Source organism: Temnothorax americanus, unplaced genomic scaffold (assembly GCF_048541705.1).
Source record: "Temnothorax americanus isolate GAGA-0224 unplaced genomic scaffold, ASM4854170v1 Scaffold5, whole genome shotgun sequence".
Taxonomy (NCBI): Eukaryota; Metazoa; Arthropoda; class Insecta; order Hymenoptera; family Formicidae; genus Temnothorax; species Temnothorax americanus.
Window position 1 is genome coordinate 5,182,493 of NW_027509657.1, and position 23,131 is coordinate 5,205,623.

Here is a 23,131-nt window from a genome sequence, read left to right on the forward strand (position 1 = left end):
TCGGTAATATCTTAAAAATTAAAAAACTTTTGACATTTAAAAGAATTGAGTTTTAATGAAAAATTTGTTTAATGCTATGAAAATTTGAGTATAACAGAATATTTATAAATCAAAGAGAAATTTATTTTTTATTGTTAATATAATAATCGAATAATTCTATATATTTAGCATAAATAATATGCAGTAATATATGCAGTAATTAAAACTCGCAAAACGATTAATCAGTGTTCTATTTAGAAATTAATTGTCTACCAAATGTGTTTTCTCAATAATTTGGGAAACAAAGGATATATTTATATTTACAGCCATCGGTTAAACGACCGATCAACAGGATAGATATTAATTTATTAATTATGACAATGTTAGAATAGCAAACGTTTATTTGCAGCATTCTCTTTACAGCGGATTGTCGTGTTTGTTATATAGCCACCACTAAACTTGATTATGTCGCACCGTTCCATATTGGTTGTGATACCAAGCCGGAGGTACCGGCGAATTGTTTATTGAGGGTGTCGTTCACGCGTGTAGGGAACGTGTCGTAGATTCTAAAGGGTGCGACTGTAGGACGCGGGCACGGATTCGGAAACGCATACGGACGATCCTGTTGACGACCATTTGATAACGTAGAGCAAACGTACGTCGATCCACAAAGAAGATACGCATTTGTGGAAAGTCTGGGAGTTGGTATGGCGGTGGCCGATTGAATCGTCCAGTAAGAAAATTCTGATGCGCTTGTTTTTAATTCAGATCTCTTCTCCTATCGCGCGACCGTCTCGCAACAAATGTCATGTGTCCGTGCGTGTTATATATAGGCATTGTTTCATGCTGAGAAAAGATATCGAGTTTTCCCGCGGCAATTAATATCGAATTTACATACTTAGGACAAAATCAGACTTCTGTATATAATTGAGAAAGAAAATTATACGACTTCAATGCGAAAGTCGCACAGTTTGGAATAGTTTCCGCTGAAGCTCGAGATTGAACGTAACATGTCTATGATATTCCACGAGCGTCGCACATTGACGCAGGACGCGTATAATCGTATACATCCATACATCGCTCCTCCATCTTCAGTGCCGCCGGTCGTTCAGGAGTTCGCGTTCACGAAGCTACCGATGAACGCCGGGGAATTTGCGAATCTGCAGTGTATCGTGTCGAGCGGCGACCTGCCATTGAACATACGTTGGAGCTATCCCGGAGAAGAGATGGGCGGTTCCTCCGGCGTACTCGCGAAGAAGGTCGCGGATCGCGTTAGCATGCTTATGATCTCGGTCATCACCGCGAGACACGCGGGGGAGTACGTTTGTACCGCCGAAAACGCGGCTGGAACGGCGTCCCACTCGACCGTCCTCACCGTTAATGGTTCGGGATTATCTGTTCCTAGAGAACACAGTTTTTTTCATTCTTCAGTTGCGTTTTGTTACCTTCTATCTCGTCCCTTGCACAGATCCTGCAAACAGCACCATAGTTGTTCCCCCCTCTCCCTCACTCGTTTGAAACGCCTCCTCCGCGTCGATGTTGTTAAATCCTTCGCCTACTTGAATTCTCCGAAAGCTTTAATGCGACCATTCGATGGGTAGTTGACTAACGCACAGGTGTCAGCTAGAGTCACCACCGAGAGTAATCCGTGATTTCGCAGACGCCGCTGCATCCTTTTCGGTAATGAAGCATGATCTTTTTATTTGACGACACTCTTTAGTCGGGCCGCAGCTTCTACCAATCGCTTTCAATGCCGAGATCGCCAATTGGGGAGACTCCGTGTCCGTGCCCTGCTCGATCCTGAAGGGCGACATGCCCATGGACATATCGTGGTCGTTCGACGGCGTGCCGATCGACACGTCGAAAGACACGGGTATCACGATCACCAGAATCAGCAAGCACTTGAGCACCCTCAGCATCGACGGCGTCTCGGCACGCCACGCTGGAGAGTACGCCTGTTCCGCGTCGAATCTAGCTGGTTCCGTCAGTCGATCGACGACTTTGACTGTCAACGGTATGACCCTAATCCTCTCCGCACGGTTCCCGTTACAATAGGCTCGTTGTATATAATTATCGACACGAACCTGAAGTACCCCTATCCATCGAGTCACCCACCAGTCCTTGTTGAAAGATCTCTTGACGTAACGAGATACATATTCCACCGCCATACCAACTTCATTTAGCAGTCTACGTCACATTTGACTGAAACGGACGTCGTAATCGAGATACGTAAAGATGCTTCCGATTAACGCGATTAGCAGGGATCCCCGATATGTCGCATTACGAATCGATACTTGCTCCTTCTTGTCTCGTTTCTCCTAGTCGCTTTTTCCAGTTGCCCCGCAAATACTGCCTTTCGCTTTCGGGGATGAGCCGGCCAGCTGGGGCGAGCTGGTCTCAGTCACCTGTTCCGTCACGAAGGGCGATCAGCCTATCGAAATAACTTGGACTTTTAACGGAACACCGATTGACAGTCGCGACTCCGACGTAGTAGTAGCCAGCACGAACCGAAAGAACAGCGTCTTAACTATCGAATCAGTCGCGGCCCGACACGCCGGCGATTATACCTGTACTGCGTCCAATCGCGTTGGTGCCACGACGCATACGGCTCATCTGGCTGTAAACGGTACATGCAATCGATTTTCACGGAAGAAATGAATGTTCGTCCCATCTCTATCATGCATCTTCCTCATGTTCCTGAAGCATCGTTTAAACGACCGATTATCGTAGCTGATCACTAAACACTTGTGAACACAAATATCCATTTTTTTATTCTATTAATTAATAATATTTTTTTTCTGTTACAAATATTACTAACAATCTAATAATATTAAAATTCTACTGACATTTTTATTCCTTCTTTTTTTTTGTTAACAAACATGTACAAAATATTTTTGACTCACATAACATTCACTTATACACGAATGTACTATTTTTTTTATCCTTTCACTCTTTCACATTTTCTGTCTCTCGTTATATCCTTCCATCTGTGCTGCCGCGTCGTTCACGCAGTCGCGCCACAGATCCTTCAGTTTTCCTTCGGCGACGATCCTCTCAACTCCGGCGAGATGCTGTCGGTCTCTTGCACGATCGTCAAGGGCGACTTTCCCGTAAAATTGATGTGGACCTTCGACGACATCCCGATCGACTCGAGTCGGCCGGACGTTAATATCGTGACCAATAAGAGGGTCAGCTTCTTGAGCATCGACAGCGTGGCGGCGAGACATGCCGGAAGATACAAATGTACTGCGACCAATGCCGCCGGATCCGACAGTCACACCGCTGTACTCTCGGTGAACGGTACCGCGCTCGTATATGTAAAAAAAAATCTTACTGCCTTACACCTGTATATATACAGTTTCGTTATCCTTTTGTAACTTCTTGTGTCTCCGCAGTAATATATCAATTGAGTAATCACCGCTCTTCGCGCTCACTGTCGTCGTCAAAACGATAATCCTGCACAACGTAAAGCACTTCTACAGCAGCGAGATTATCGTCAGAGACGACGATATACGGTCTATCCCGCAGTGACAGCGAAACGATGGCCCATGTATCTTTTTTTTTCTTTTCCTTTCTTTCGTTCTCTTTTTATTTGAGTCTTTTCCCGTATCGCTTTATATAATGTATCGTTACAATGTTGTTCGATGTCCTCTATTGAAGTGTCGTTCCTTATCCTTCCCCGATCTTCCCTCTGAAGATTCAGAAGTGCTCTGTTTTATGAGTCGTCCAATTTGATTCTGAATTTAACTCGGCAATATCTTCCGTTACCTTGCCGCGAGTGTTCAAGTGCCACTCCCGGAAGCTTTCACGTGTGATTCACGAGTGTGCCCTGTGCCCTTCGCGGTTACAGTCGCACCGCAACTGGCGCCTTTCACCTTCGGTGACGAAGCCGCCAATGCGGGAGAGATGGCGACCGTTCAATGCGCCGTGATAAAAGGCGACCTGCCTATCGACATAATCTGGTCGTTTAACGGGCGTATGATCGACATCGCGAATGGCGCATTCGACGAGCACAATTACGACAATCCCGACATAGTGATAAGCAGGAGTAGCAAACGGGCCAGCCAACTGACGATCGAATCGGTAGCCGCAAGACACGCGGGCGAGTACTCGTGCACTGCGAGCAACACGGCTGGGACCGCTACCCACTCTTCGGTTCTTTCGGTGAACGGTACGCTTATCCAGTTTGAATCAATGACGGTTGGGTGGTTGGTTGGACGCACGAAATACCGGGTTATGCTTCTCTTAGCGCTTTGTGGCACCCAGGAAAGATTGCGTGTACGGTAATGCGCCGCAGCTTTGAGATGTAACTGATAACAATCGATAGTTGAGTAGAAAATGTCAATGAGATATCAATAGTATTCTTTTGTTGGTCTTTTTCTATCGGCAAGCTCTCAAGCAAATTGCAACTTCAAAAAATAACTCGTGAAAGACCCGGAAAGCTGGAGATTTTTACGTTTTCGAGTTTTTTCTCACATGTTATTTTCCTTGTCCCGTTTCCGGTTCAGTGTGAAGTAGCTTTTCTGTGATCTTGACAGTACCGCCGCGCATCGCCCCTTTCGAAATGGCCGACAAGGCGGTTAATTGGGGTGACTCCGTCTCGGCGGTCTGTACGGTGGTTAACGGCGACACTCCGTTAGAGATTACGTGGGCGTTAAACGGAATGCCTATCGAGAAGAATCATCGAATATCCGTGACCACCACCAAGAGGAACAGCCTGCTGTCCATAGATTCTGCGAGCCCGAGTCACGCGGGCGCTTACACTTGCGTTGCCTCCAATGCTGCCGGCGCAACCACTTATTCCGCGGAGTTGACAGTCAACGGTATCTACGATAATCGTTAGACAAAAATGTTGGTCTTGAAATCGCTCTCTTCCTTCTTATTCTCCTCTTCCATTCCTCCCCGATCGAAACTCGCGTGCATAATCGAACGTCTAATGGAAAGAGTTAACGGTAACAACGGTGGCTATTCTGACAACTCTATTCTCTCTCATTTCCTCTTCCTCTTCAAGTCTTTCTCTAGTCTCGCCGCGTCAGGCAATTACGTTGTCAAGAAGATTGACGGTTTACACAAAAAAAAGAGAGAGGGGAAAAAAACACGTAGAACCCGTTGCAGTCGCACCGCAAATCGCACCGTTCGCTATCGCTGAGGAACCAGCCAACTGGGGCGATTCTATTTCCGTGGTGTGCGCCATCCTCAAGGGTGATTTACCGATTGAGATCACGTGGGCGTTAAACGGCGAGCCGATCCGGCCAGAACGTTCGGACGTTAATATCCTGGCGACGACGCGGAAGAATAGCATCCTCAGCATCGAGTCCGTGGCCGCGAGACACGCAGGAGAATACACGTGCTCGGCGTCGAATAAAGCCGGAGCGACCAGTTATTCAGCGACTTTAGCTGTGAACGGTACATCTCGTCTGAAAGATTCCCTACGCATTATATCACTTTATTTCCTTTTACATCCTATCATCGTTCATTATCCGTCATTATTCTCCCCCCCTTCTAAAATCGTCGATGGTCAATCGCGGTCTTCAAGGCGTTATCAGATCGTAAAGACGCGTGTTATTGTACTCGTGATTGTCAATGTTACGTCGGCAGTCAATGTTACGTTCGCAGTAGATTAGTCGCTACACGATCGGTCATTTGTCCACTTTAGTTGCTCCGGAGATAGCGCCTTTCGTACTCAGTGAGAAGCCGGCGAATTGGGGAGAGACAGTCACCGCGACGTGCACCATTTTGAAGGGAGACCAACCGATACAGATCGAGTGGGCGCACAACGGCCAGCCGATCTCTCATGATTTTTCCGATATAGCGATCGTCACCAGCAAACGCGTGAGCCTACTCACGATCGACGCCGTTACGGCTAGCCACGCCGGAGAATACACTTGTGTAGCCACTAACGCTGCTGGTGGGACGAGCTATTCCGCTTCCTTAGCCGTCAATGGTACCATATGACGTTCTTCGAAGTTATTATTAATTCTACAGTGCATGTATGAGTCGTCCACTCATGTAGCTTGACACTGATACTATTCACAGTATTCACACCCTCATTCCCAAGATGTCCTCAGCCATCACGTCCCTTCACATTCACAGGTCTGACGAAAGTGACAGGCTGTGCTCATATCATCGCAAGATGAAGAGAGAGATTCAAGTATACATGTCATAGATGTTCCTATCTATTACATCTGTATTAAGCTTCGTGATATGGTATTAAATATGGATCTGGCGAGAATACGCACGCGACATTTAAAGTTCGACGAAAGTAGAATAGGGCTATAATTAAGACACACACGTCCCCTAGTTGCCCCCGAAATCATGCCGTTTGTGATCGGCGAGGAACCAGCGAATTGGGGTGACACCATTACCGTAACTTGCACGGTATTGAAGGGCGATCACCCGATCCAGATCGAGTGGGCACTCAACGGCGAGCCAATTTCTCGAGATCATCCCGACATATCGATAGTTAGTACCAGCAAGCGCGTCAGTCTGCTTACGATCGATGCCGTGACAGCGCGCCACGCCGGGGAATACACCTGTACGGCTAGCAACGTTGCTGGTGGAACGAGTTATTCCGCATCACTGGCCGTGAACGGTATAAAGGTCTTTCCACGTCTTGTGTTTCGCGTAGCTTTTCTCGCCCTATCGTGCATGTGCAGAACGGTACATCACTCCCCACGATTTCCTTCAATCCTTTTCTTTCGTGCGAAAGCACGAAAAAAAATATTACCAATTTGATGCTGATCAAATCTCGTCGACGATCCTTCCTTCCTATTTCAGCGATATTAGGAACAATTCAGGCTCGTCGTGGAAAGGATTGATTCTACGAGCAGGATTGCGATGCTTCTCTCCAATCTATTAATTATTATAAGTGCAATATTTAATATATCTTTATTACCTTAGATAAAATTAAATCTGTCGGTTGTGGAATTTATCTCTGACTGTTTTTTATTATAATATTATAGTTGCGCCGCACATAGGGCCTTTCGCGATCAGTGACGGACCGGCGAATTGGGGTGACATGGTTTCAGCAACGTGTTCCATTATGAAAGGCGATTTTCCCGTAAAGATCGTTTGGACGTTTAATGGCAAACCGATTAGTATGCACGACTCGGATATCACGATTACGAATATAAATAAACATATGAGTGCTCTCAGCATCGAATCCGTGGCCGCGAGACACGCGGGCGAGTACACGTGCGTAGCTACGAACAGAGCCGGCAACGTCAGCCACTCGACCATCCTCGTTGTCAACGGTACCTATACATATCTCCAGAAGCACACATGCACGTCAGCTAAACGTCGTACAGCACTTGCCTAATCCATCACTGCGATTCGTAGTTCATCATAAACCCGCTCATCGCATTGTCTTAATCTCATGAATACGACCCTTGTTCCTAATCGCTCGTGATCGCTCCCGACGACTGTCTCGCGAGGACCGTAAAGACCATGAGAATCGCGAAGGGGGATTTCACCGACGGAGATTATTTTACCGTGTTTCTCACGCGCGATCCGCGATCGCATAGTTGCTCCGCAGATCTTCCCGTTCACGTTCGGCGACGAGCCGGTAAACTCGGGCGAGGCGATTTCTGCGACCTGCTCCATTCTCAAGGGTGACTTCCCGATGGACATTACCTGGGCGTTCAACGGCGAGCCGATATCCGCCGAGAGTACAGATCAGTTCTCTATCACGAAGGGCAAACGCCTCAGCGTCCTGTCGATCGATGCTGTCGCGGCTAGACACGCCGGCGAGTACACTTGCACCGCGTCGAACAAAGCCGGAGCCTCCAGCCATACGGCCGCTCTAGCCGTGAACGGTAACACCGCGCGCATGTACAATACACGAGCATATACGCGACAACGTCTCTTCCTTCGCCGGGCGAAGACAAAACCGTCCCTCCTTTTCATTATCCCTTTCAACCTCTTCAACTCCGCTCACAGTCTTTTCAACGTTCCCTTCACACTTCGTCGAATACGGGGAGTACGATGAGGACGCGTCTATCTGTCTCGTCTGGCCTTATCGCGCATTCGCGATAACCGCGGAGATTTTGCGTTCCGCTAGTCTATTACGTTGTGTAGGCTCGAAGCAACGGCATTACAAATATTCTCTCACTGAGCTCGACTATCTTTATATCTTTCTTGAACTTTAAATTATTATTTATCGTATTATTTGTATATGAATATACTGGAAGAGCGTAAATTAATAACGAAACAAATATTTAAAAAATGTGAATTAGATCACGCGCGACAACGTTTTTCCATATAATATCTTTCAATAGGCATCTTTGAGACGGTTTCTCTCGTGTACTGGTGTACAGTTACTAGGTGTTCGAACTCGATGGGTTTGTCTGTGAATAGGTTTATCATATACTTTGGAAAATCGTTTTCAGTCGCTCCGCAGATAGCACCGTTCTCGATCAGCGACGAGCCCGCGAATTGGGGCGAGGCGGTCTCGGCGGTCTGCACGATCGTGAAGGGAGACTTGCCGATCGAAATGTCGTGGGCATTGAATGGCGAATCTATCACCAAAGAGAATTATGGAGATATATCGATATCGAGCACCAGCAAGCGAGTCAGTGTATTGACAATCGAGGCCGCGAGCCCGAGACACGCCGGGGAGTACACTTGCACAGCCTCGAATGCTGCCGGAGCGACGAGTTACTCCGCCACCTTGGCTGTGAACGGTATTGGCATTGCAATTGCATGAAGTGCCTCGTTACGATTGAGACATTGAGTTTGGAATTCTGCCTGCAAAAATAACTTAGACGAAATTGCCCTCCTCCCTCGCGTAACAGCGATAACACGATTAACATGGCACCCCTTTAAAACTGTCCCGTCGCGTGAGGTATAATTGATAACGTACGAACACGAAGATTTACTAAAGACGCGATAGCTAAGATTATTAAGGAAGCGATGGAAACGTTGAAAGCGGGGTACGTTTGCTCGACGATGCATATATAATTATATTCCAGATTCTACGAATATTTGGTTGATTAAAACAAAGGGTTTATATATATTTTATATATACACATTATTGATCACTTTCCGCGATTGTTTTCAGTCGCTCCGCAAATCGCTCCGTTTTCTATCAGTGAAGAACCGGTTAATTGGGGCGAGCAAGTCTCCGCAGTGTGTAGCATTTTGAAGGGTGACCTACCGATCGAAATACGATGGAGCCTCAATGGCGAAATTATTACGCGTCTCACTCATCCAGACGTGATAATCACGAATACCGGGAAAAAGACATCCGTCCTGACCATTGAATCTGTGACTGCCCGTCATGCTGGCGAATATAACTGCGTCGCGAGCAATCTGGTTGGATCTGTCAGCCGTTCCGCCGCTTTATCGGTCAATGGTATTTAAAAAAAAGCCGCATGTCAAGACGTAGTGTCATTGCCAGCACTTTATTCCCGCAAAGTATTTCGAAATCTATCCTTCCCAGCAACAAATTCAAATCGCTAAAGCCATCGGTACCAGAATCTCTCCTTGGATATCGATCCATATCTTGAAAAACCTAAGCAAACCTTTAATTTTATTCCCTTCGTATCTTACGTTTCAAATAAAAGTCGCGAAAGCTGATCGTTCCTCGTGTTTTTCGATTTTCAAGGCTAGGAAATCCAAGTGTGTATTCATCGGATTTCACAAAAATATTATACGTGATTTTCTCATCTTTCTCGAGCCGTTATGCTTTATCTTCTTGTTCGTATCGCAGTCTCCCCACAGTTAGCACCGATCTCCTTCGGCGAGAATCCCGTTAACGCCGGAGACTTGGTGTCGAAGCAATGCGTGGTGACCAAAGGCGATTTTCCTCTGGAGATCACGTGGACCTTCGACGGCCGTTCCATACAATCTTATCATGGCGATGTGATCGTGTCCGATACCGGAAAGCGCGTCAAACAACTGACCATCGAATCGGTAGCTGCGCGACACGCCGGGGAGTATACCTGCGTTGCTTCAAACGCGGCTGGATCGGTCTCCCATTCGGCCATTTTGGACGTGAATGGTACACCTTTCGACAAGTCTATGGCCGCGATTCGCATTTCTGTATTTAGTCATCTTTTATCCGAATTTACTTCCTCTATCTGATTTATCCACCCCTCGAGGTCTCGTCTCCGTTTTATATTTTTATCCCACGTCGTTATTTTTCTTTGAGTTTCTTCGCTTTTCATATTATACTCGTATAGCACGACGTGTGTCTGTGTTCTCTAGAGCCCGTCACTGTCACTTTAGCCACCGAATGTTGTTATTGTACGTGACATTTTTTCTCAATTCCCTTGGTTACACATGCCTGTTTTTTCTTTTGATTTTATTGTTAATTAGCATCGCGAAACATACAGTGTCATACAAATACAAGAACGACACGCTCGCCATAACACGGATCATAAAACGGAAGCAAGAAGAAACGAAGAGAGGACGAAAGAAGCGAGGACGTTTCGCGAAATAATACGACTTTCCGTCGTCGATTTGATAATCGCGCTACTCGCTACTCCGCCTGTGCTGATCTAGCCCTGCGGCTTCAAGACACACACGCTCTCTCTCTTTCTCCTTTTCTGATCTCTTTCTCTTTCTCTCTTCCAGTCATTCCGAAATTATTGCCATTCTCGTTCGGCGAGGAGCCGCTTAACTCGGGTCAAGTAGTAACGGTACCGTGCGCAGTGGTCGAGGGCGATCCACCCTTGCAGCTCCGTTGGACCTTAAACGGTCATGCGATCTCGCCGCATTCCGGAATCTCGATCGTGGATCTGGGCGGACGCGGCGCCATACTGAGCATAGGATCCGTCCAGGCGACCCATGCTGGAACGTACACGTGTGTCGCGGAAAACCTTGCCGGCAGACACGAGCTCTCGGCCGATCTAATTGTGAACGGTGCATACTGATCCGCAAGAATCTATACTTCGATATTTCGTTGATTCCTGCAAATTCTCCTCCCCCCCCCCCATCCAAGCAGCTTCCTTATCCGTCATCCTAAACTGCCGCTTCTTCCCTTAGACACTCGTTTGATCAAAATCGATTTTTTTCCCTCAGATGTCCGTCGCGCTTTTACCGATTCCTGTGCGATAAAGTTTTTAGGTTGCGATCGTTATTTTTGCGGATGCGGCCAGACACGAGAGCAGGCTGTTACGAGATTATGGGAATTATCACCGGGCTAATCGTGCCCGGTGATATCGCGTCTTAGATCTCACGCAGCGTAGATTCGCCTCGATAACCGGGACATTTATTCTCGCCCGCGTGTCTCTCTCTCTCTTTCTCTTTGTCTATTATTGCCTGTTGTCTCTAGTTTCTGTTCCGTTCTCTATCTCCCGGCAGTCGCTCCACATCTGCAGCCGTTCGCGTTCGACGAGGCCAACTCCGGCGATCTGATAATCGTCCATTGCGCGGTCGTGAAGGGGGACACGCCGATTTCGCTCAAGTGGTTGTTCGAGGGTCGCCATTTAGAGGTAGGCGACGGAGTGGGTATCACCGCGTTGGGGGATAGAGTCTCGGCCCTGACGATACCCGCTGTTAGGGGCGAGCACGCCGGGGAGTATGCTTGCGTCGCCGATAATCCAGCGGGCAGTGCTCGGCACAGCGCCCATCTGAAAGTGAACGGTACAGAGAAAACGAACACACGATCACAAAAGCATCCAGTAAAACAGAGAACAAAAAAAATATATATATATATACTTATATTTTCTTTAACACAAAGCGAAACCGCGCGGCATGATGATGGTGTTTAACGGGCGTACGCGTAGTGAGAGTACCACCGTTTTGTATGCGTGTTACTATTTGAGCGGAAAGCAGTGGTACGTTTACCTTTTTATTCGGTTGTAGATTTTTATATATTATATTTATATCTATCAGTAGAGCGTCTCAATATGTTAGATTTACGACCCTTGCTGCCGCTTAACGTACGTCGTAAAAATCTCCAATCTGTCTGTCCTAACTGTTGTGATGATATTATTATTACGAGATATGTGTGTCTGGAAATCTGCATTGCTCGACGCATACTCTCCTCCCTTTTATCTATAGAGAGTTGTCTTGTAACGAGGTTAAACCGTTTAGCTGATTCGCATAGGCGAGAGAGTAGTTTGCGCCCACGACTTGTTTGAGTCGAGGTACGAGGCGTCGATTACTACGAGATGAGCCGTACTCCCGTTCTCTCCCGGCCCAGAACTGTCTCTCATTCTCTGTCACTCCGCATCCCTTCTCTCATCTCGATAGCTCGGTTCCCGTAGTGTGTTATCTCATCAGTCGATTCAATCGAAGGGCTGCCAGTCTCGATTATTCCGCATGTAATTAGTTTAGCGCCATCGATTATTTGTCGTGTAATCTACGGCGAATAACAGCACGCCGGATACAAGTGAGAGGCAACGTTAGATTCTTGGAAATACGAAAGAGCGTATTACAGAAAACGAAACACGCAGACGACGACAGACGATCGACACGATCGTTCGCGTCGATCGACGATTGAGGGAACCGGAAATGAGGATCGTTACGGGAGCATGGATCTATCTGCCGTTCCGTTGCAGTCCTGCCACGGATCAGTCCGTTCGATTTTGGAGACCGACCGATCTATGCCGGGCAGGCCGCCCAATTGGCATGCATGGTGCCGATAGGCGACACGCCGATCGAGATCGCCTGGACCCACGAGGGCGAAGCGTTGTCGCAGTTCATGGGATTCAGCGTCGGGAAACTCGGCCCACGGACGAGTATACTACTGATCGAGCCGGTAACACCGGAGCACGGCGGACGTTACGCGTGTGTCGCTAGTAATCCGTCGGGCAGGGTGATCCACGAGGCAACCTTACGAGTCCACGGTTAGGTCCAGAGTAAAAAAACGGAGCACTGAGAATGACATGACGTTGATAATTGATAATGATGGTTGAGCGAAGTTTCGGAATGATAAAAAAAAAAAAAAAAGAAACGCGGCCGCGCAGGTCCCGCGCGAGTATTTGAGTGCAGGCTTGATTGGTTGCATCTTATTCATCGTTGCTGTGACGCTGATCGTGTGTTTTTTCCCCCTGTTGGCGAAAGCTTTCTGGAATTTCAGTTGGTTGGAGCTCGCGCTCAGCCTAACTTGTACACAGAGCGTTGCTTTCGTCGCCGGTGACGACCTCCTCGCGCGTACACTCTTTCTCTCGCTGTCTTGCCACTTTCTTTTCACACTTTCTATTTCTGTTTCTTTCTCTCTCTCTCTCTTTTTCTATCTCTATCTATATTTACTTCTCACTGCTGTAATTTCCTCTTTACTATGTATCCGCCGGTCTTTCGAGCGAGCGAACGAGCAAATCAATCCGAATTCCTTTGCGCTCCGAGAAACGATAGCTTTTGCCGAGCCGTTGGTCTTTCCTCGTTTATTTTACCGCCTCGTTATCTTGCTCTCATCGTCAGCCGCTCTTCTGCGACTTTTTTACGTTGGCTTCGATCATCCCTGCGGCAAAGTAACGCGACGCTCAGGATGTACCTTCCCTTTGCACGCGAATCTCATCGCGTTTCTACATCCTTCACGTACGCGTTCGCCGTTCCCGTAGCACAGACGATCTAAATATGCCACTTTTTTTGCGATCGCAGGATTGCGTAGGTCTCACATGCAAGTTGCATAATTATCCGTCTCGTGTACGTTCGAGTGTCGATTTATACCTCACCGTACCCCCATTCGCGCTAAAACGCGTCCTTGTACTAAGATGACCGACCGACCATCCAACCACATCTCAGAATTCATCTCCCACGATGAATTCATCACAGCCGTCTACATCCACGAATGAATTCCCCCAAACACGCCCCCTCCTCGCCCTCCCACGCCATCACCTCTCACCACACATCTTGCCTTGTTCATTTTGTAGACGCGTGTGTAGCGTAGTGTAGACACTTAATATGCATGGGTTTATACATGAACGAGCGTAATCGAGTATTATTCGTAAACGCGGTACAGCATGATGCACCGTGCTCGAGTACAAATTCGATAGCGCTTCGTGCATGCTCGTCGTTGGGCTCCTTCAGAGCTGAAGCCGTAGTCTCTCTTTCCGCATGCATCTCCTCTCTTCACTTTCTATCTCTCTCTCTCTCTCTCTGTCTCTCTTTCTATTCCATGCATTAGATACCCGCATAATCATTTCAGAATCCCGCATGCCGTACATTCTATTCATCGCAGTAGCAGGAGCGTGTCGCGTTTTGTTCTGCATGCGACAAAATTGCCACAATTCGAGTCGATTTTAATAGTATTACGAATATTTAATATCTAATATCGATAACTGCTAATTGGGAATTTTATTAGTTTATTTTAAACACAAACAAATACTTTTAACTTTGACAATTCTTTTTATTGTTATTATTTTAGATTTCATGGAACTGAAAGAAAGCAATCGAAGTAATTGCTCATTAGTATAATTATTATACACTTGATTGAATAAATCTAAATAAGTCTAAATCTTATTGACTTATTATTTTATATTAAAGAAGTTTATTGTTATAAATAATAAGTTCCAAGATTTCTAAAAAGTGGACGACTCGAGTTTTCAAGCGACTGGCTCTTGGATACTGCATAATCTCGTATGCGCAAAAGTGCATCGTGGCTAATCTATTTATTCTGTAATAGTACCTCCTCGTTGGATCCTGGAACCTACCGATAAGGCATTTGCTCAAGGATCCGATGCACGAGTGGAGTGCAAAGCCGACGGATTCCCCAAGCCTCAAGTCACATGGAAGAGAGCTGCTGGTAAGCAAACACTTGCCGCAGTCTGACAAATAACGAATCTTTCTACTCTTGCGTGCATTAAAATTAAATATATACGTTTGTTCCATCTTACAGGGGATACGCCGGGAGATTATACCGACTTGAAATTGAGCAACCCTGACATTAGCGTGGAAGATGGCACCCTCTCTATTAACAATATACAAAAGACGAATGAAGGCTATTATCTTTGTGAGGCTGTTAACGGCATTGGATCAGGGTTATCAGCTGTCATTCTCATTTCGGTTCAAGGTATTTCACGTTTAATTATTTTGCATTTTGCCATAATTTCTACTGCGCTTTATACATCTTTTTGCAATATCTTTTCAGCTCCTCCGCAATTTGAAATTAAACTGAGGAACCAGACCGCTCGTCGTGGAGAACCAGCCGTATTGCAATGCGAGGCGCAAGGAGAGAAACCAATCGGTATTTTATGGAACATGAACAACAAGAGATTGGACACAAAGAGCGATCCTCGTTACACTATTCGCGAAGAAATCTTGGCCAACGGAGTATTGTCCGACCTGAGCATCAAACGAACCGAAAGGGGCGATTCTGCCTTGTTCACTTGCGTAGCCACGAATGCCTTCGGTAGCGATGACACTAGCATTAACATGATTGTACAAGGTTGGTTCGCATATAATTATACATAACATATTATTAATAAATCAACAAAACATTTAAAGTCAAGATTTAATTTGTGCGTTTTTTTTTTATTTAATAGAGGTGCCAGAAGTTCCTTATGGTCTCAAAGTGTTGGATAAATCAGGACGTTCGGTGCAATTATCGTGGGCTGCACCTTATGACGGAAATAGTCCGATCAAACGATACGTTATTGAGTACAAGATCAGCAAGGGTTCCTGGGAAACTGATATTGACCGGGTGCTTGTACCTGGCTCACAACAGAACGTAGCCGGAGTGTACAATCTAAGACCTGCGACTACCTACCACCTTCGAATCGTCGCTGAGAACGAAATTGGCACATCTGATCCGTCTGACACGGTCACTATTATCACCGCTGAGGAAGCACCTACTGGTCCGCCAACTTCCATCAAAGTGGACGCTCTCGATCAGCATACGCTCAAGGTAACGATTAGAACAATTGCGTTGTGATCGCTTCACGATACTTGTAGATTACACGCAATAAATGTAAATTCCATCAGGTAACATGGAAACCGCCTCCGCGCGAGGACTGGAACGGTGAGATTCTCGGCTACTACGTTGGATACAGACAGTCGTCGGACAAGCCGTACATGTTCGAGACCGTCGATTTCTCCAAGGAAGACATAAAGGAGCACCACTTGCAGATCGCGAACCTCAAGACCTACACTCAGTACGGCGTAGTCGTTCAGGCATTCAACAAGGTCGGGTCCGGACCAATGAGCGAGGAACGCAGGCAGCACACTGCAGAAGGCGTGCCCGAGCAACCGCCTCATGACACTACTTGCACTACTCTTACCTCTCAGACTATCAGAGTGTCCTGGGTGTCGCCGCCACTCAGCGCGGCCAACGGCGTTATCACCGGATACAAAGTTAGTAAAAACGCGACTCGAGAAGGAGGCATAAAACCTTTTGCAGTAGCGTCTTTAAATATTTGCTTTAGGTCATCTACGGACCGTCCGACACGTGGTACGATGAGAATACGAAGGACACCAAGATCACGTCTTCCAGCGAGACCATTTTGCACGGTCTCAAGAAATACACAAATTACAGCATGCAGGTTCTGGCTTTCACATCCGGCGGAGACGGCGTTAAGTCCGCACCGATTCACTGCCAGACCGAGCAGGATGGTAATTGAGAAACTGTTCAACGTGCAAAAGTATATTTTTTCGGATATACTATATTTTTCGTGTCTACTTTTAGCACCCGAAGCTCCCATTGCTATCAAAGCTCTAGTCATGTCTTCGGAGTCTATTCTTATCTCATGGCGTCCACCTAGCCAACCTAACGGAGTTATTTCTCAATATACCGTTTACACAAAAGCTGATAACGCAGAAGAGCCGACCAGCCAGAAAGTACCACCTAACCAATTAACTCATGAAGCATCTGGATTAGATAAGCAACTCAGATATGAATTCTGGGTGACCGCTAGCACGAATATCGGCGAAGGTGAAGCTTCCAAAATAGTGGCCTTGGCACCAAGTGTTCGAGGTAATTTCTTATTTCTTAGTTCACTCAAAATTCGTATTTTTTTCGTTACGATAAATTAAATCCGTGAACCGGTTCATGGTTTCTTTCAAGTTAGTATATTTAATGCGTTCTTACAGTACCGGCCAAGATTGCATCGTTTGACGACAAGTTCACCGCAACATACAAAGAAGACGTCAAGTTGCCTTGTCTCACTGTCGGCGTACCCGCACCGGAAGTAACATGGAAGGTACGAGGCGCTACTCTTCAGCCGAGCGACCGACTGAGACAATTACCCGAGGGATCGCTATTCATCAAGGAAGTCGACCGCGCGGATGCTGGGGAATACTCTTGTTACGTGGAAAACTCCTTTGGACACGACACCGTGACCCATCAGCTGGTTGTACACGGTACATAAATATTCGGGCATATGGAGATTTTATTTACTGATTTCAGTTATCGATTACATTAAAACTAACGTTATATTTTCGCAGCTCCTCCGCACTCGCCGCAGGTCACTCTTACCGCCACCACCACCAACTCTTTAACGATGAAGTTACGCCCTCATCCCACCGACAATGCACCGATTCATGGCTACACTATTCATTACAAACCCGAGTTTGGCGATTGGGAAACCGTTCAGATCAGCTCCACGGCACAGAAATATACTCTCGAGAATCTGTGGTGCGGCTCCCGATATCAGATCTACGTCACAGCTTACAACGGGTAACCTTATCAGAACTTTGTCAGATTTGTAAAGCGACTTTTGCAACGAGAAATTTTGTACACGTGAGAGTCTTTTGCAGAATTGGAATCGGCGATCCTTCAGACATCCTGAACACGCGCACAAAGGGCTCCAAACCGATCATCCCCGAAGCGGCGAGATTCATCGAGGTATCCACGAACAGCATCACTCTGCACTTGAGCGCCTGGTCGGATGGTGGCTGCCCCATGTTGTACTTCGTTGTCGAACATAAAAAGAAGTAAGATGAAAAAGATAATAACACGGCGAACGTTCAGTCCGATATCGAGGTCGATAGTTAAAGGCGCGTGTTTCGCATTCTTCAGGCTGCAGCAGGAATGGAACCAGGTTTCGAACAACGTCAAGCCGGGCGGTAATTTTGTAGTATTAGATCTGGATCCTGCTAGCTGGTACCATTTGCGCGTCACAGCTCACAACAATGCCGGTTTCGCCGTGGCTGAGTACGAATTCGCGACTTTGACGGTGACTGGCGGTGAGTATGGGTGGTCATTTGACGCACGGCGGCGACTCGTAGCCGGTGCCAATGGTGACTGGATTGAACGGTCGCCGAAACGTTTTCTGTTCCAGGCACCATTGCACCGGCCCGCGAGCTACCGGACGTGAACGGTGGTGGCAACGACGAAGACCCGATGAAAATTTTCATGGCTAACTTAAATCTGGTCGTACCTGTGGTAGCAGCCTTACTCGTCATAATCGTTGCCGTCATCGTGATCTGCGTTCTCAGAGGGAAGGGTCATGGTAGCGATAAAGGTAATCGTTATCCACTCTTTTTCTTCAAACAGGCACGATCGCACCTCCCGTACGTAATGGTAACGAAAACTCCGCGGATGTGAGACGGTACTTTCCATGGTTACCTAGCTGGCTCGACGTAAACGTGGTGGTGCCGGTCGGCGCGACGGTTGTTGTCATAATAGTAGGAATAGTTGTCATTTGCGTGGCGCTCTCGAGACGAACTCGAGGCCCGGAACAAACACGGCTGCGAGGTATCTCTTCAGCCGACGAGAAATATTACGAGGGACAATGTATACAAATTTTTTTTAATTACTTTTACTTGTAAGTCATAAAGACGGTGAAAGTTTGTCAGGAAATGAAACTGCGATGAAAACCTCGAAATCTTAATTAACTAATCAAGAAAAAGAAAATCACAAATATGCTGGTCGTAGATATTATCTCTATTTTGTAATACTATCATAATTTCTTGACGATCGATTCACGCGTCGGCCACCCTAGTCTTGAAATCCTCCAAATATTTCATCATTTTTCCTCCTCCTATGTTTTCCTTTTATTTCACAAGCGTGGGTGATGGCATATATAATGAATATAATACATCAAGAGTAAGATCAGAAAAATATTATAATGTACGTGCATCCACAGTTGTTAGATCGACCGTCCTTATTTCAGACGACGTAGTCTATCAGCAAACCGGAGTTGGCGGCGCTACCCTGGACAAACGCAGATCCGATCTTCGCGACGAACTGGGATACATCGCACCACCGAATCGCAAGCTTCCACCCGTACCCGGCTCGAATTACAACACCTGCGATCGTATCAAGCGAGGTACAGTTATAAGTAAGCCACAACTGCCAACACTTACCTTTTAGACAAGTTCCGACTACTTGTTTATAGTTGTTGTCGCATCGGCACGATAGTTCCTTCTTTCATCTTTTCTCAAGGGATACACATCGAGATATTCGCACATACAAACGTTAGGCTCCCGATCAGTGTCGGACAGATCCCCAGGCCAGACAGAACCCATACACACAATCATTGCCAGTTTCTTCTTTCGTTCGCCACGCTTCGAAATGTTTTTATATACGTTATCGAGTTTGTATGTCCCTCCAGCGGAGATATAACGTTCATTCCTACTTGTTTGCGCTTACCACGCCGTTGGTGCCTAACCAGTGTCGATTGTATCGACTTACGTATTAATTATTATCTTAAAAAAAATGAGAATAAAAAGCACCTTCTCCTTAGAGAATCCTCTAAAGAGAACAGAACAGGGCTATTGGCAGAAACAAATCTTGATAGGCGCCAGCGTGTCGTACGACCTTTGTAGTATGTGTTTGATAGGTGGAACTGGTGGCTCGTTAAGGAGTCACTCGACGTGGGATCCAAGGCGACACATGTATGAGGAATTGAGTCACTACGCGCCCAACAGGAGATGCCCACCGCCACCACGTATGGGCAGCGCGGACGGTCTTTCGCACAGAGGTTGGTAATAGCAATTTTGGTTAACGGGGCATCCGGCATTTGCCCGATCGCCCTACGAGATTGATAATCGCAGGCGGCAGCCGGCGATGTTGCTGGCTCATCCCAGCCCGGTCTTCGTAAGTCTCCCTCCCGTTTCGTGAAACTTCGCATCACGTTAACGGCACGTCTCGTTTCTCGATGTTTGCACGTTTCCGCATGCCTGCGTTCATAGCACGCCGACAAATAACACGAATCACATAGGAAAGAACTACATTTATTTACTCATTGTCTTTCCTAAGACAAAAGTTTCTATGCCCGTTATCGTCATATCGATTTTTAAGATTTTCAGGATAGATAAGAGGAATTTTGAATATTTTAGATCAAATGGATAAGTGAAATTAAAATGACTAATTAATTGAAGAATATACCATTATTTCACATGTAACAAAGATTATGCGATTAATCGATAAGATGAACGGGCATCAATGAACTCGAGTTTACTTAAATACATGTTTAAGAATGCATGATCAATTATTGAAGACTTAATGATTTAACATAGAATGAGAATCGAGGAAAGAAGAAACGTTAAAGTGAGTAAAATAAATTTCTTTGCTCGTTTAAATTCGGATAGAAGGAGCATGTAAAATCAATAAGGGGAAGGTTTGTTTATAAATAATTTTTTTCGATTCCATTCTTGATCAAGCTGAACTTAGGAATTGTCGGGAATATACTTTACACGCGGGAAACAATCTTTATGGCAATCTTTATCGTTCAACAATGTCTCGTAGATTTACCGCCCGTAGCGGCAGAGTCTACCCTGGTTGATTGTCCATTTGCAGGTATGGAGGATGAGATTTGCCCATACGCTACCTTCCATCTATTGGGATTCCGCGAGGAAATGGACCCGAGCAAAGCTATGCAATTCCAAACTTTCCCTCATCCAGGAAATGGCCACTCTGGCACTATGGGACCACCCGTGGGACATCCCACTAACGCTTCTGCTCATAGCCGCTCTGGATCTCAGTCCATGGTATTTTCTAATACCTCTTTTGTGTATTTAAGCAATTTATTCTCACGTTATTGTGTTAAAATTTTTGAGGATACAATTGATTATAAGGGAAAAATGCCATTTTACGGTCAGTATAATATTATGTGAATTTTATATACATTTCTTTGCCTCAGCAAACCACGCGCCGTTACTTACGGTCTTAAAACGTAGTCTCAAACTAAAGCTAGAATAGTACATTCTACATAATTAAATTGATAATCAATTTAATAATACTAATACCTTATAATATTAATACCTTAGAATATAGGAAATACACGATATAGAATTTTTGAGAATATTTGTAAAAAACAAATTATTTTGCAACCTATATTCAGCAACCATCAAAAATCGTTGAAATCGCGATTGATTTTTCCAGCCTCGTCAAAACGGCCGCTACTCCCGAGTACCATCCCAAGGAGGCGGCAGCGGCACGCACAATGTTTTCTCACCTGAATACGACGATCCGGCTAACTGCGCTCCCGAGGAAGACCAGTACGGGTCACAATACGGACAGTACGGCGCACCTTACGATCACTACGGATCTCGCGGATCGGTCGGACGTCGCAGCGTAGGCTCGGCTCGCAACATTCCCCTCTCTGGCTCGCCGGAACCGCCCCCACCACCGCCGAGAAACCATCAGGATCAGAATAACTCCAGCTTCAACGACAGCAAGGAGAGCAACGAGATCAGCGAGGCCGAATGCGATCGCGATCAGCTTGTCAACCGCAACTACGGCGGTCAGTAGAAAGATTCGCGATAACTCGGAGAACGAGCACGGGGGAGACCATGAAGCTGAGACTCGATCCGGTCCGACCGGGAAATCGCAAGACTCTTTCCCGTTCGAATCCTGCCGGTCCAGCGACATGCTCCCTCTCGGAGGAACGATCTCGCTCTGATTCTGCCCTTACTTACTGATGCTCGTTTCATATGCATTAAGCATTATTAGGCGTACGGCGGCTCATTATGCGGACGTATCGCATGGCGGGCGAGTTGCGAATGAAGAAGACTCGCCGCGAACTATGTGTTTTTCTTTCTTTTTTTTGTCTTTTTTAATCCTAATAGTTTATATAGTTTCCACAAATTGCATGTTACGTGTTGTCGTAGTAGTTTAATCGTTGTGTCAATCGTGCCGTGTGTTTTTCTATTTCAGTGAATGCTCGCGGCAAGGACGGCATGACCACCGAGGAGATGCGTAAACTCATAGAGAGGTCAGTAGAGCGCGAGTGAGCTTGGTTAACGGTGAACGGTTTTAATTACACCGTTCCTGCCGCTGTGTCTCGAGCGATTTTACTTTCGCGCGAGAGCTGTAATTACCGGTTATTATACCGCGGCATTTTCCGAATCGAGCGATGTTTTCATGATCGCTCACCGCGGCATCAGCCGCAATCCGATTCGCCTCCACGATCAATTTTCTTTAATGAATCACGTTGTCGATCGATCCTTTCGATTCACATCCTCGCTACATACCATCATTCGAATACTTGACTATTTGTGCGCGATTGAATTGTCGAATTGACAACGATCGAGTGCACGGTGGTTCACTAGCGACCTTCGAAGAGCCTCGAATGTTTAACTATTCAACTATTTAACGAACGTCTGATCTTTTCTTGTTTCATGACTAATTACGCAGGAAGCCGTAAGTTCGTTAAACATAATCAAAGTCAGGGTGTACAAACGTTAAAGACATGTGAAGAGCTTTTGAGATGCGTCATACCATTTTCCACTGATTTTCATCATCCCATTGAAGTTCAGCCCGATTTGTTTTGCGGCGAGCAGAGTAGAACTTTCAAAGAACCTTTCAAAACGTTGCTTTCAGACATGACAAAGTCCCCAGTTTCTATGGAGAACGCTTACTAATACAACATATGTTCGCACGTAGCTTTGATGAATAATGCCATGTGTAACGTAGCTGTGTAACTAATTTGACGTTAGAATGTGTGATAAAGATAAGGCGCTGATCGTATTTCCACTGCAGTTAATTGCTACTAATGCTACTGTCACCGCTATTTAACCCGCTATTCGGGCTGCTTACGCCATTAACGACTGACATGTTTGCGATCGTCATTTTTATATTTTATTTATTCATAGCATTATCATTGCCGTCATCGCTGTTAGTTAATTGTTGTTATATAGCGCATGTTTTCATATCCAATTCGCGTACAGAGATCTTCTTCCTCGTATAACAATTAGGCTAAACAAACGCTTTTTTCTTTCTAACGTTAAAAATAAATACGAAATTTGCTGTACGAGGGGAGATATGTAAGCGAGTGGGATTTATTGCGTGGTAAGATGATCTGTCGGTGTCGGATACTAAAAA

At 46.0% G+C, this 23,131-nt stretch overlaps 1 protein-coding gene across 50 annotated transcripts in view; it reads left to right on the plus strand.

The window, feature by feature from the left end:
* Positions 1-23,131, plus strand: part of Dscam1 (Down syndrome cell adhesion molecule 1) — a 68,300-nt gene that overhangs the window by 41,270 nt on the left and 3,899 nt on the right. For 14 of the 50 annotated variants that reach the window (XM_077418758.1, XM_077418754.1, XM_077418748.1 and 11 more), the window contains exons 11-28: positions 3,830-4,150; positions 14,552-14,671; positions 14,765-14,938; positions 15,017-15,313; positions 15,411-15,772; positions 15,850-16,218; positions 16,290-16,476; positions 16,550-16,837; positions 16,954-17,223; positions 17,308-17,539; positions 17,620-17,796; positions 17,882-18,048; positions 18,359-18,598; positions 18,978-19,145; positions 19,647-19,787; positions 20,606-20,796; positions 21,191-21,551; positions 21,965-22,022. In XM_077418758.1, coding sequence (XP_077274884.1) covers positions 3,830-4,150; positions 14,552-14,671; positions 14,765-14,938; positions 15,017-15,313; positions 15,411-15,772; positions 15,850-16,218; positions 16,290-16,476; positions 16,550-16,837; positions 16,954-17,223; positions 17,308-17,539; positions 17,620-17,796; positions 17,882-18,048; positions 18,359-18,598; positions 18,978-19,145; positions 19,647-19,787; positions 20,606-20,796; positions 21,191-21,551; positions 21,965-22,022 — 4,123 coding nt within the window. Of the gene's footprint in view, positions 1-1,074; positions 1,363-1,699; positions 1,994-2,314; positions 2,606-3,829; positions 4,151-4,517; positions 4,803-5,094; positions 5,386-5,635; positions 5,924-6,280; positions 6,572-6,941; positions 7,233-7,502; positions 7,794-8,366; positions 8,661-9,688; positions 9,980-10,554; positions 10,843-14,551; positions 14,672-14,764; positions 14,939-15,016; positions 15,314-15,410; positions 15,773-15,849; positions 16,219-16,289; positions 16,477-16,549; positions 16,838-16,953; positions 17,224-17,307; positions 17,540-17,619; positions 17,797-17,881; positions 18,049-18,143; positions 18,327-18,358; positions 18,599-18,977; positions 19,146-19,646; positions 19,788-20,605; positions 20,797-21,190; positions 21,552-21,964; positions 22,023-22,444; positions 23,101-23,131 lie in introns of those variants that run through there. The other 36 variants (XM_077418790.1, XM_077418791.1, XM_077418793.1 and 33 more) reach the window with 22 other exon arrangements.